The sequence below is a fragment of the Pseudorca crassidens genome, chromosome 12 (assembly GCF_039906515.1).
Source record: "Pseudorca crassidens isolate mPseCra1 chromosome 12, mPseCra1.hap1, whole genome shotgun sequence".
In the NCBI taxonomy this organism is placed as follows: domain Eukaryota; kingdom Metazoa; phylum Chordata; class Mammalia; order Artiodactyla; family Delphinidae; genus Pseudorca; species Pseudorca crassidens.
The window spans coordinates 66,874,231-66,886,414 of record NC_090307.1 but is presented as its reverse complement, the minus strand read 5'-3'; the positions used below and the strand labels follow the sequence as shown (position 1 = coordinate 66,886,414).

Here is a 12,184-nt window from a genome sequence, read left to right as displayed (position 1 = left end):
TGGCTTACTCACAAGGGAAGTTTATTTTTTGTTCCCAAAGCAGTACTGGATGGGTGAACAGGTGGGGATGGGGAGATCCTTCCACATGCTAGGGACCTAGGTTGGCATGGCTTCCAGTCACCTGTGCAACATCGGGAGCAGGGGGAAGGGCCTGCAGGGGGTTGCCTGTGGAGGTGTTAAGGACCAGTCCTGGAACTGCCCCACCCCCTCCTGCTAGAAACCAGGCACATGACTGCACCGACTGCAAAGGGTGCTGGGGAATGTAGTCCAGTGCTTTCGGAAGGGCACCCGGCCTGTGTGGCTGCAGAGTACCTACTGGACCTCACTTCTCTAATGGCTTCTGTCCTCTGAAATTCAGCTGGAACCAGACTCCTCCAAGAAGCACCCACCTGGCCTCCTGCTCCCACAATGCACTACACCGATCACACCCTCCTCCAGAGCAGCATGGACCATGGGGACAGGGGTCTCCCAGCAGAGGCCTGGCCCGGGGCAGGGACTCGGTCACCTGGGGCTTTGTGGGAGGAAGCAGCCTGGCAGAGGGGTCCCTACTCCCCACATCGGTCCCTTCCCCCCACATCAGCCCCTTCCCACTGTTCAGCCAACAGGAGGCCCAAGTGGGAGGCTGGAGGGGAAGTGGTGCTTCCCCTCCTCGGGAGGCTAGAGGCCTCTGCTGGTGGGGCAACTGCCTCTGTGGTGAGGGCCCCACACAACCGCATGTTCTCTTTCTTGGGGACCTGGCCTGGCTCCTTGGCCTCCCCCACCCTTTGTCCCTCGCTGGCTCCTATTTCACTTCCCAGCTCTCTCATTACCTGCATTTCCAAGTCCCTGGATTACTGTCCTCAAAATCCCAACTAGTACAAGGGACAGGGGACTGGCCGCTGGGTTCTGGTGCCGTCACTCCCTGGGGCTGTGGTTTGGGGTGACCACCTCTCTGAGGCCAGGGTGCCTACCGTTGATGTTTCTAGGGAGTCTCTGCCCAGCTCTGGGATCTTGTGCCCTCACACAGGCCCTGCAGCACCCCAGACTCCCGACGGGTCCCTGGGAAAACCCCTGCCAGGTGTTGGGGCTTCCCAGCCTGGCCGGCCCCTGGCACTGGGAAGGCCTGACATCTGGGGCCAGGGCCACGATGTAGCCCTTCTCCTGCCAGGGCAGCTCCAGGGCCTACCTTAGAGGGACAAGAGTAGGGTAGGGGGCCTGAAGGAGGCCATGCTTTACTTTCAGGATGAAGCCTGGCAGGGGAGGCACCTCTACTGCTGCCCTCCACGTTACTCCTCAGACCTGAGTGCACTGCCCATCCTCTGAGCCTTTGCCCAGGCTGTTCCTCTACCTGGAAAGCTCTCTGACCAATCAAACCTCTGAGGCCAGTCTGGGAGCAGTGATGCTGCCCCTGCCCTCCTGCTCTGACCAGGAACCTGACCCTCACCCACCGTCAAGGGCCTGGCCCGGCCTGGCTCGGCAAGGAGGCACTGGGGCTCAAGTTGGTGGGAGGCCAGCCCTGCCTTACCTCATCTGCAGAGAGGAAAGTACCTGCCCAGGGGCCAAAGGGTGGGCCCTCAGCCCCCCTGTCCTGAGCTGGAAGCCCAGAGGTTGGGGGGAGGTGGGTGGGGTCTGGAAGGACAAGAAGCACTGACCCCATCCGCCTCCACCAGAGTCTCCTCAGCACCACCCCCAGGACTCCCAGCCCCCCAATCTCGTCTTAGCTCTGTTCAAATGTGCCCCACTGTGCACACTCCAGGAATCCCTGCAGACGGGATCTGCCGCTGCCCCTGCTCACCCCTCTGCCAAAGGTGAGGCTGAGGAGATAGGGAGGCCTGGCCTCCGATCCAAGTGGTCAGTGCCAGCTGGACGACCTTGAGTAACCCATGCAACCTCTGAGACTGGGGGACGACTCGAGGTCACCCCCCCCAGATGAGGGAGACGAAGAGGTGGGTCTGCATGAACCTTGGCCGGGGTTGTGACCACAAGCCTGCTGGCCCAACTGCACTGCTCTCCCTGATGGCCTGGGTCCCTGTGTAGCCTCCGCCTCCACTGTTCTTACCCTCTGCTGCCCCCACGTGGCCACTCTTGGTGCTGCGGTGAAGGGGCCTCACTCAGCCTCCCAACCAGGGCTCCAGATCTCGTGGGCAACCCCCTGCCCCTCACTCCTCTCAGGCAGAGCTGCCCGCCCTGGCCAGGGGGCACCAACCTCCAACCCCACACTCCCGGGTGCTTTCTCCATCTAACACCTATGATGCAAATCTGACCCCATCCTACCCTGCCCAGGCCTGCCCACAGCCCCCATTCAGCACCCTTGCTACAAACGGGGCAGTGATGGCATGACGCCTGGGCCCTGTACTAGCTTCTGGACACTCCTGGGCAAAGGGCTCAGGGACCGGGACCAGTTGGGCATCGCATTACCAGACTGCCTCTGGGGCTGTGACAGGGCAGGGTGGGGGGCCCAAGGCCAGGCTGCCAGCTTGCTTGCTCCCTACATTGGGGGAGGGTGGGCCGCCCAGCCCTGTCCCTTGAGTGCCCAGCGTAGCACCCCATGGAGAACGCTTCCCCTCCCCGCCACAACGTGGTCATTGTTCTAGATCCCACTTTACAGATGGAGAGACAGAGGCTGGGGAGAGACCGGTCCCAGGTGACCTGCCGGTGGACGAAGGCCTCAGACCCAGGTTGCTCTGGGTGCTGTGGACCGCACAGGGCAACCGTGGGACTCCCCGGAACCGAGGTGCAGCACGAGCATGAGGACACCAGGGAAGGAGCACCAAAGGCTTGTTTTCTCCCCCAACAGGCAGGGAGGGGTGTTTCAGGAGATGTTCCAGAGACTTAGAATTACAAGCCTGGAGCTTAGAGGGTGACTCTCCACACCCAAGTCTGGACCCACCTACAGTCTCAGGCCAGGCCCAGGGTCTGGGAATCAAGGCAGCTCGGCCCTGGGGCCCCCTGTTGGGGCACCACGACTCAGTATACTGGGAATCAGCATCATGGGCAAGGGATCTGAGGTACTGGTACTGGCCTTTGAATATCAGGTGCTGGAGTATTAGGGCTCGGGAGACAGGCCTCAGAATTCAAGGGTACGGAGTCTCGGGCCTGGGGAATTAAGAGGGGTATGTGGGGAACAGAGCCTCGGGAACTCCACAGTGACCGCTCAAGGTCCGGGTCTTTGGTGACAGAGCAGGGCACCGGGCTTTAAAAGCTCAGGTTCAGGTGTCCGTGTCCCAGGTGTATGGTGGTAGGGATTTGTGGATCCAAGTACTGGGGTGCACGTTCTTGGGAGTTTGGGAGGCTGGTCTTTGGCCCCGGGGAGGTCCTGTGTGCCCTTGGCCGCCGGACAAGCGTGCTTCCCTCAGGGTTGCGAACCCCAGACGGCCCTGCAACAGAGGCTGGGTCTAGAGCAGGCCCGGTGGTCCCACCCGCGCCCCGGGACGCCAGGAGAGCCTAGGAGGGGCACAGAGCCTAGGAGGGGCAGACGGGGGTCTGGGAGGGCGGGGGTCTCACGTGTTGCTCTTCCTGCGGCATAGGAGCACGTAGACGAGCGCGACGAGGGCCACCACCACCAGGCCTCCAAAGATGACGCCCAGCAGCACCGCGTAGCTCCGTCCTAGAGAGGCGGCAGGGCGTAAGGCGTGGGTGGGCGCACACGTGCAGGGCACGTAAGCGGGGCGGGCGCGTGGGCGGGGCAATGCTGGGGGCAGGCCGAGAGCTGGTGGGAGGGGCCGGTAGGTGGGCGGGGCATCCTCACCTCGCTGGCAAGTCGGGGTGGGCTGGGACCAGGTGCCATCAGTCTGGCAGGTGCTGGCCTCGGCCCCGGCCAGGCTGTAGCCGCTGTCGCAGTGGAAGTGGACAGTGGAGCCCACCAGGTACCTCATGCCCTCCTTGTGCCCGTTGGAGGGCGGAGGCAGCCAGCCACAGGACACCACTGGGGCAGGGGTGGGGCACAGACGACAGGCCTGAGCTGCTGACCACAGCCACCAGCCTGGGGGGCCGTGTCCCAGCACCCAGTGCCCGCCGCCCTCACCCACCACCGCCCTCACCGGGCTGCAGGCTCTGCGCGCGAAGCAGGTGCTGCCTGTGGACCAACAGCGTGGCGTTGCCCACGCTCAGGCTCCCGGTGGCCGCCACGTCGAAGTTGCAGAAATTGTTGTCCCCACACAGTTTGGCCGCCTCACTCTCCTGGCTGGGGCTGGAGGTGGTCTCCTCGGGGAAGAGGGGCAGGAAACTGGGGTCATGCTTGGGCTGGAGCAGGAAATTTTCCACGAGGAACTTGGAGTCGTAGGTGAGCAGGGAGGAGGCGTTCTCCACAGCCCCTAGGGAGACAGCAGCAGGCCTGGCTGGTGGGAAGGCCTGGGGGCTCCCACACACACACCTCCACTGAGCACCCCCCAGCATGGGTGCCCCCTCCCCTCCAGCCTGTGGTCACTCACAGTCAGCCCCAAACAGGAACAGTTCTCGGGAACTGGCACTGGGGGGCAGGACCTGGCCGCTGCGCAGGGTGAAGTCGTCTGAGGGGTTGTCATTGAGTGTCCCAAGGAGGCCTCGTGTGTGGGTCAGGAACTTATCGGGCAGCAGGACCGCCACACTCAGGAACGGACCCTGGACGCTGACCTCCAGGCCGGCCCCTGATGACAGCATGACTGATACTCTGTCCCCAGCAGCTACTGACAGGAACATGCCTGGACACAGGGGGAGCTGGGGTCAGGGCCGCCCCTGTGGGCACCTTGCCGTGACCCCAGAGCCCCGGGATGCATGGGCCGGCACCCATGGGCTCAGGGGCAAGGGAGGGTGTCCCCAGGGCCCAGCCTGCTATGACACTCCACCACCCCGGGTGGTGGATCTGAGGTGCCCAGGCCCTAAAGGGGGCCCCCTTACCAGGGCCGTGCGTGGGGGTTGCCTGTCGGCCCTCACGCCCTGACTCCACCTCCCCATCTGCGCCCTGGACACGGCCTGCTTTCTGCCAGGGCCAGAGAGAGGTGTGGAGGCCCCGGTGGGGAGGGCAGGGGAGTGGGGCCCCCACCATCCCACTCACCCTTCAGGTCCATCCAGCTTTGCTCCTTGAAGCTGAGCACCTCCTGGTTCAGCAGCACCTGCAGGGCCCCCGCCCCATCCCTCAGCCGGACCTCTACCACATCTGAGTTGCCCTCCTGGACAGCCACAGCAGTCAGCCCTGTGCCTCGGTCCTGAGAGCCTGGGATGATGGGTGCAAAATGGGGTCCACTCGGCTCAGCCTCCCCCTCCCCAGGGATGACCCTGAGCCACCCAGAGCCCCAGGGCCCAGCCTCACCCTCGGGCGTCATCCTGGTCTGGGCCCGCGCCTGCAACCTCAGGTCAGTCCCAGAGGCCTCCAGCAGCACATACTCGCCACGTCCGTTGAATGTGAAGTTGGTGCCATCGAAGGTGACAAAGTGCGGGTCCCCGAAAGCGGAGGCTGTGGAGAGCGGAGGGTCAGGCAGGTTGCCCTGGCCCCGCCCTGCCTGGGGCCTCACCCTGGCCAGCACCTGCCCAGGCAGCACCCACCCAGGCGCGGGGGCTGGTAGCTGTGGCAGTCGCTGGAGGGCCGCCTCTGCATGTAGCGGGAGCACTCGGGCGCCCAGAGGCAGCAATAGTAGAAGCTGATGACGTCGTAGATCCAGTGGGAGAGGCCCGGCACGCGGGGCGGCACGCGGTATGGGGGTGCGCCCCAGTCGTGGCCACGGTCTGGGGTGCTGCCACTGGTGGAGTCGGCTGTCAGGAGCTGTGTGCCCGCCGCCGTGTAGCAGCACTGCTGGCCTGAGCCATATAGGGGGCTGGGGACACAGACAGGTCAGGGCCGCCTTGGCACCCTGCCCCCAGCCCCCACCCCGCACCCTGCCCACCGTCTCCGTGCTCACCTGGCTTGCACGGAGCGAACGCAGTGCACAGCCCCTGGGTGATAGGTGCACACGCTGCCGTGCTCGATGTCACAGCCGTAGTCTGCCTGCAGAGCGGCTGGTTGCTGTCCCCTGCACTGGCTTTGCGCTCTGTCATCCCCTCCCTGGGAGCCAACCCCTCTGGGGCCCTGGGCCCTCAGACCCCAGCCTTACCTCCCAGGTCTCTACCTGCCTCCCCCTGCACTGCCTTGGACGGCACAGCCGTGTGCCTAGTTGGGGCAGCTGGCCCCGCCTGTCCCCTCGCTCCCTCCTGGGCCCTGACTGGGGTGGGGGCTCACTTGGAAGCGGCCAGAGTCAGCCTGGGCCTGGGCCAGGGTGCAGGGGCAGTCGGGCACCTCCTCCAGGAAGTTGGGCAGCTGGTCCTCCAGCTCCTCCCAGGCCAGGCACTGAGCTCGGGCCCAGGCCACAGGGTCTGCCCGGAAGTCATCGCCCAGGTGCCAGGCTAGCGCGTGCTCGTTGCTCCAGAGTGCGTGCACGTCCCTATGGGGACACATGCACACTAGGGACCACCCTTCCTGCCCTCGGCCCTGGCTCCCCATCTAGCGTGGGGGCAGCAGGCAGACAGGCCCCAGCCCATCTGCTGCAGGGCGGCCCTTACTTCTCCCCTGCGTGGTGTTTGCTGTTGACGATGCGAAGGGCACCCACTTTCCACCTCTGGTAGTCTTGAGGTGCAGGTTTTGGTGTGAAGGTGAAGGAGCCGGAGTTGGTGATGCTTGTGGCCAAGGAGTACAGGTATGACCACGCTGCCGTCCACTCCCGGGAGTACGGCTTCCCTGGGGGAGAGAAGGCCTTGTCAGCCCCCGGGCCTGTCCGAGTCCGAGGAACCCCGGGGCATGGGGTGGGGGGGTGGGGTGCCAGTCTTTGGTGCTCAGAGCAGCCTGGTAGATGGACAGAAGGGTAGACAGATGACCACCATAGGAGGCCCTGCCCTGTTTGGGGAGGGAGCCAGGCCCAGGGCCAGCCAGCCATCCAGGGGCTCAGAGAGGATGGGGCAGAGCAAGCCTTTTCTGTTTCCAGGATAAGCCTTGTATCCAGGAGCGGAGAATGGCCACACCTCCTCCTAGAGCTGGTACCCAAACAGCCAGGGCTCCCCAGCTTCCCTGTGCTGCTCCAGCCAGTTCCCCTTTCTTGCCTGCACTCTTCCCACTAGAAATCCCCACCTGGATTCCCCCCACCTGGAATCCCCTTTCTCCCATCTCTGCAAGCCCCAAACTCCTGACCCCACCAAGCCCCACAGAGGCAGCCTAGGGTTACTCTGCTGGCCTCACCTGTCTCCTCGTAGCCCCATAGCTCTACGGTGATGGAGTTTGTGGGCAGAGCCAAGGTGTTCCAGGTCAGGGTGAGGTTACCCTGGGTGCTGGCGGTGCCGTAGTACTGCCAGCGGGTCTCGTTCACCAGCTGGCTCTTTTCGGACTCTGACACTTTGCTGGGGTGCACTGGGCAGGGGGCAGGGGGCAGGGGGCGTGGGTGAGGGGTGAGTGAAGGCCCAGGGCCCAGGGGGTCCAGGGGAGGAGGCCCGGGGCTCTTAGAGCTGTGGGGACCTCCCAAGGACAAAGCACAGCAGTCCCTCGGGAGCGATGCTCTCCCCCTGGTGGCAGGAAAGGGCAGGAACTGGGAGAGGCAGGGCCCTGCCCCCACCCATGCCCAGGCCTCTGTCCTCCACCTGGCTGCTCCCCTCCCCTGGCTGGCCGAGCCACACTCCCTCTGGGCTGGAACTCCTGCATGGGTGCCAGCGGTGGGGAAAGGAGCTTGGGGAGCCTGCACCCAGGGAGTCGGGCGGGCCTCCAGAGGGACAGGTTCACCCAGAGCAGGTGGGCCAGGTGTGCATAGATTAGCGCCATGGAAAGTCCCTGTGAGGGGCCTGGGCCCGGGAGGGTGCGGCCTGGTGCCTCCAGTCTGGACCAGCATGTTGGGTCTCACCAGCCAGCCAGGTGCCTGAGCGTGGGAAGGAGCGGCCATTGTCCATGGAGAGCGTGAAGGGGATGCGGCCGGTCTCATAGAGCAAGGGTGACACACAGTGCACTCGTCCCGAGGAGTCCACGAAGCCGCGGGTCTGGATGCTCTCCTTAAAGCTGTGAGTGTGGAGGAGGCAGGAGAGGCTGGGCCAGCGTGGGCTGACCTCTCTGAGGCTCCCAGCCTCCTCCCTGGGGAAACCATCTGGCCAGCCGTCCCAGTCCTCTGTCCCGGGGGCCCCACCCAACCAGCCAGTGGGTCTGAGCCCCAGCGTGCACAGAGCCCTCGGGCCTCCCACCTGCAGATCACGCTGTCAGTGGGGTTGGACCAGTTGAGATGCTGTATCACAAAATCCTTGCCACCCATGATGGAGCCCGAGTAGGGCAAGATCTCCAGGCAGAAGTCCCGAATGTCCGAGCAGCAGCTGGCCAGGCCGAAGCAGGTCGGGTGGCAGGAGCACGGCCCATCCTGGACTCCACAACGGTAGGAGCAGCTCCCCTGGGCACCTGGAGGAGAGGGCCCTGAGTGCCCAGCCTGGCCACCCCATGTACAGGGCCCACATCTCTTTCCCCCTCGAGCCTGTTAGAAGCATCCCCAGGAGAAAGTTGGCCAGGAATTGCACTGACCACCACGTGGACCCAGTGGAAACCCATAGGGCCCGTGGGGTGGGGTAACTCTTAGTCCAGTTGGCCTGAATGACTGGCTAGAATGAGGGGAGATTTGGGGAAATGTGTCCAGACATAAAACTTTTTGGGAGGAGCCCCTGGGCAGACTGACCCTCAGCTACCAAGTCCGGTACCTGACGGCGTCCTCAGATGGCTACACATGCCTGACCCCTTGACATGGGCCGGGGACCTGTCTCCACTCCTAAAGCATCAATGGACCGGCAGCCTGGAGAAGAACCACGCTGGCTTGGACGATCTGGGGTCTGGGATATGGCTACTAAGAGTCCCAGTGGAGGCCCACTAGGGGCTCGCGCCCAGGCTGAGTTTGCCGCATCTCACTCCGCTGGGCAGTGCAGGCTCACCGGTTACGGCCCCACCCTCGGGGGAGAAGGCCAGGGGTTCTCCCCTTCGTTTAGGGGAGAGGAGGGACAGTTCCAGCAGAGGACCCAGCCAGGCCAGGAGAGGGGACAGGGTGGTTTGGTGGGGGGCTGTGGGCACCCATCGCCCTGGAGCTGGCCTGGCTGTGCAGATTGGAGGGTGGAGACTGGGGTGGGGTGCAGGCCCACGTCCCATCTGGCCCTTCCCTGCCATTCCCCAAAGGGGCTGGTCAAGGGCCAGGCTTGGGCCTGAGCCACTACTACGGGCCCTACTTCACCCAGCACAGGGCCTGGCACTCAATAAATATGTATTGACCAAGACTGTGATAGCTTGAGGGGGTGGGGAAGGAGGCCCAGTGATGACTGTAAGTGAGATAAGTGGACGGAGGGTGTTGGTGCTTCCCTGAGATGGGAGATAGGCCGGGGAGCTGGCAAATACCAGCTCAGCCCAGCCCAGCCCAGCCCGGGGGCCAGGGTCCCGGCTCTGGAGTGCGTGGCCTTCCCCTAGACTTTCTCAGGTTCAGCCCACCTTGAGAAGGACCCAGAATCCTGCCTCTGGCCAGGCAGGGGGCCCAGTGGGGCTGGGGGCTCTTCCATGTACAAACACACCCTCCATCGGCGCTTGAGGTGCAGGCCAAGGGCTCTCCAGAGCTCACCACACCCTGGCCACCTCCCTCCCAGCCCGCCACCGCCTTCTGGCTCCCAGCAAGCTTAGGGTAGGCATGGCCCAGACACCCCCATCCCTACCAGCAGCCCCTTGACCCTGGGCTCCCCAGAATTTCTTCTTAGCACCCCTAGTATGGTCACAGATGGCCCGACGGATGGACAGAGGCTGAGCCCAGGGAAGTTCTGCCCCGGGTCTGACTACAGCGGGCAGATGGACAGACAGACGGGGGACAAAAGGGCAGCGTGGGGGCGTACCTGCTGCAGGCCAGGGGCCTGGGTCGGGGGCTGTCACCAGCAGCAGCAGGGTCCAGGGCAGGAGAGACAGCTTCATGGTGCCTGCCTGTGTCTGCAGCCAGCGCAGCAGTGGCTGGGAGGTGGCGGCGGCTCACTCCCCACGCCCTGGCCCCGCCCCACGCTGCCGCCCCGCCTCACTCGGGTCCCCTCTCAAAGTCCACAGGTGTCCTATGCGCCCTACTTGCCCAGTTAGCACATTCCTGGCCCTTGGCCCGCGACTCGGGGAGGGGGCCCACGTCCTGAAGCCGGATGTCCGGAAGCTGCAGCTCAGACCCTGGATCCCACCCCGGAGCCTGCTCTGGGGAGCCAGGCCAGGCTCCTAAAGGGGATGGGATGCTGCAGTGGGGATGAGGCAGGGTTGTCCTTGCAATCCCAGGATTCCAGCCCCTCGGGTCCCAGGCCACAAGCCTGGCATCTCAGCTTCCCTGCAGGGAGCAGGGGGTCCCAGTTCCTCCCCACAGCCGGGTGGGGTAAGGGAGCAAGTGACTTCCTGCTGGTGCCTGCTGCAGGCCGGCTGTGTGGGCGCTGGGGGAGGGCTCCCTCTCAGGAAGGGTGGGAGCTGTCAGACACAGCTCCGTGGGGATCCCTTTTGGAGGGAGGAGGGGAAGGGGGAAGGAGGAGGGGAAGGGAGAGTTGGGGAGGAGGAGGAGGCAGGAGGTGAAGGGGGAGAGGGGGAGGGGAAGGGAGAGAGGGAGAGGGGAAGGAGGAGGGAGGGGCCTAGCCTCAGGCAAGTTAACCCTGGGGGTGGGGTGGGAGCTGAGGCCAGGACCCCGGTCTCCCCTTGGCCTGGCTCTCTGGGCCCCTGGGTCAGTCTGAGGGCTCCAGACGTGCTTCCGCCTTGGGCTGGGGACCAGGAAAGGAGCCGCCCGGCCCCACCCGCCCCTACCCTTTCACTCTCGATATTTACATAATCTCTTCTTTGTATATCTTCCTCCTATTGGTGCCGGTGAGGAGACTGAGGCCCAGACAGGGAGGGGGCGGTTAGGTCACCGGGAGAGGCATCTTCTGGGAGCCTCCAAGGTCAGGGTATGGGGGGAACCCAGGCCTAGGACTCACTTGGGCTCTGCCACCTGGGCCCGGGGTCTGGACAAGCAGACAGTGGCGGTTTCTCAAGACGTCTGAAGGAGACAGGGTCCTGGACCCCTCAGGGAACTGAAGGTAGCGGGCACAGGCTTTGGCCACATGACCGGCCTTGGCCGCGGAGGTCGGCCAGCCTTGTTCCCTGGTCACCGCCGCCTCGCAGCTGCTCCAGAGAGCTGGGCTGCCACAGGTGTCGGGAGCCAGCCGCGGGAGTTGGAACCAGAAGTCCCAAGTGGATTACTGGTTGTTCAGAGCACTTCTGTGGGCAGGTGCCCTGGGTGTGGACACTGAGGTCCCCAGCCAGCCTGGGGGCCGGTGCTGGGACTCGCCCGGGCCCAGAGCACAGCTTAGGGAAGGAAGCTCCTGGGGAGGGACCGAGGTGTCCTGCGCCCCAGCCAGGAAGGGCCCTAGGAGATGGCTAGGCTGCTCCCAGGAAGGGGGTCTGTGGACCGGGGGAAGGAAGGTGGCCACCTCCTCTCCCCAGCCTGAACCAGAAGCCAGGAGTGCAGCGTGGGGGCCCAGGGGGCTCAGCTGAGTAACTGCCGGTCCCCTCAGGCCCTGCGGCCTTGAGAAGGGCCTGAGTCAGTGCCAGTTCAGCGCCCTGGGTTCCCACGTGGCTCTGCCGGGCCTGGGCTGGGGACCCTGCAGTGTCCAGCCTCTTGGGCCTTTCTTCCCAGGCAGTGGGGGGTGGGGGCACAGCGTCCAGCCCACGAGGGGCACAGCGCAGCAAGAAGGGTCTCTGTCCCTCCCTGGACAGAACGCCCTTCAGAGAAGGCCCCCAGAGCGGGACCGGCCCCCAGCTGTGGGGCTGGCGGCTGGGCCCCCACGGCACGGAGGGGCTTGACACTGTGAAGGGCAGGTGCTCCCACAGAACAGACGGGCTTGGAGCCGGGATGGTGGGGCCAACATCACTCTGCTGGGGCCCCACGTTTGTATCTCGCACCGAGCCCCCCGACTCGTGTGGCTGGTCCTGTCAGAAGGCGAGTATGGTGGGAGGTCAGCGCCACCCCCTGCCTCAGGCCCCTCCCCAGGGTGCCCATCACATTGGGGTGCAAGCCACCTCCTCAGCACGGCTGGGACCCTCCTGACCCTGACTCTGGAGGGACGTGCCCTCATCCCTGTGCTCCTTCCAGGCCCGGCTGCTGTCTCTCCCGGGAGCGTCTGCCCTGTGTGGCTCCCGCCTGCTCCCCGGGTGCCTGTGGGTCAGACCCTGACCTGGCCTGGGGGAGGAAGGCCCAGAAAGCCTGGACAGGGATCG

The 12,184-nt window shown here is 64.8% G+C and overlaps 1 protein-coding gene across 2 annotated transcripts; it reads right to left on the bottom strand.

The window, feature by feature from the left end:
- Nucleotides 1-9,915, bottom strand: SUSD2 (sushi domain containing 2). 2 transcript variants are annotated; one of them, XM_067700066.1, is made up of 15 exons: nucleotides 9,808-9,915; nucleotides 8,143-8,350; nucleotides 7,812-7,963; nucleotides 7,160-7,327; nucleotides 6,490-6,664; nucleotides 6,170-6,371; nucleotides 5,853-5,938; nucleotides 5,500-5,768; nucleotides 5,267-5,410; nucleotides 5,012-5,170; nucleotides 4,410-4,658; nucleotides 4,020-4,292; nucleotides 3,728-3,904; nucleotides 3,484-3,586; nucleotides 1-3,356 (listed from the first exon to the last, which is right to left on the bottom strand). In XM_067700066.1, exons 1-15 carry the CDS (start codon nucleotides 9,881-9,883, stop codon nucleotides 3,332-3,334), a joined length of 2,466 nt encoding a protein of 821 aa, XP_067556167.1. In that variant the 5' UTR covers nucleotides 9,884-9,915; the 3' UTR covers nucleotides 1-3,331. The 2 variants fall into 2 exon arrangements, with proteins under 2 accessions (XP_067556167.1, XP_067556168.1); XM_067700067.1 differs by lacking the exon at nucleotides 6,170-6,371 and having other exon boundaries at nucleotides 6,537-6,664.
- Between the last annotated feature and the right edge of the window lie 2,269 nt (nucleotides 9,916-12,184).

Coding starts and splice junctions, on each gene's coding strand:
- SUSD2 (XM_067700066.1), bottom strand. CDS start 9,883: ATGAAGCTGTCTCTCCTGCCCTGGACCCTGCTGCTGCTGGTGACAGCC. Junction 7,328..7,811: donor CTCAGGCACCTGGCTGGCTG/GTGAGACCCAAC, acceptor CCCCCTGCCCAG/TGCACCCCAGCAAAGTGTCA. Junction 6,372..6,489: donor AAACACCACGCAGGGGAGAA/GTAAGGGCCGCC, acceptor GTGTCCCCATAG/GGACGTGCACGCACTCTGGA.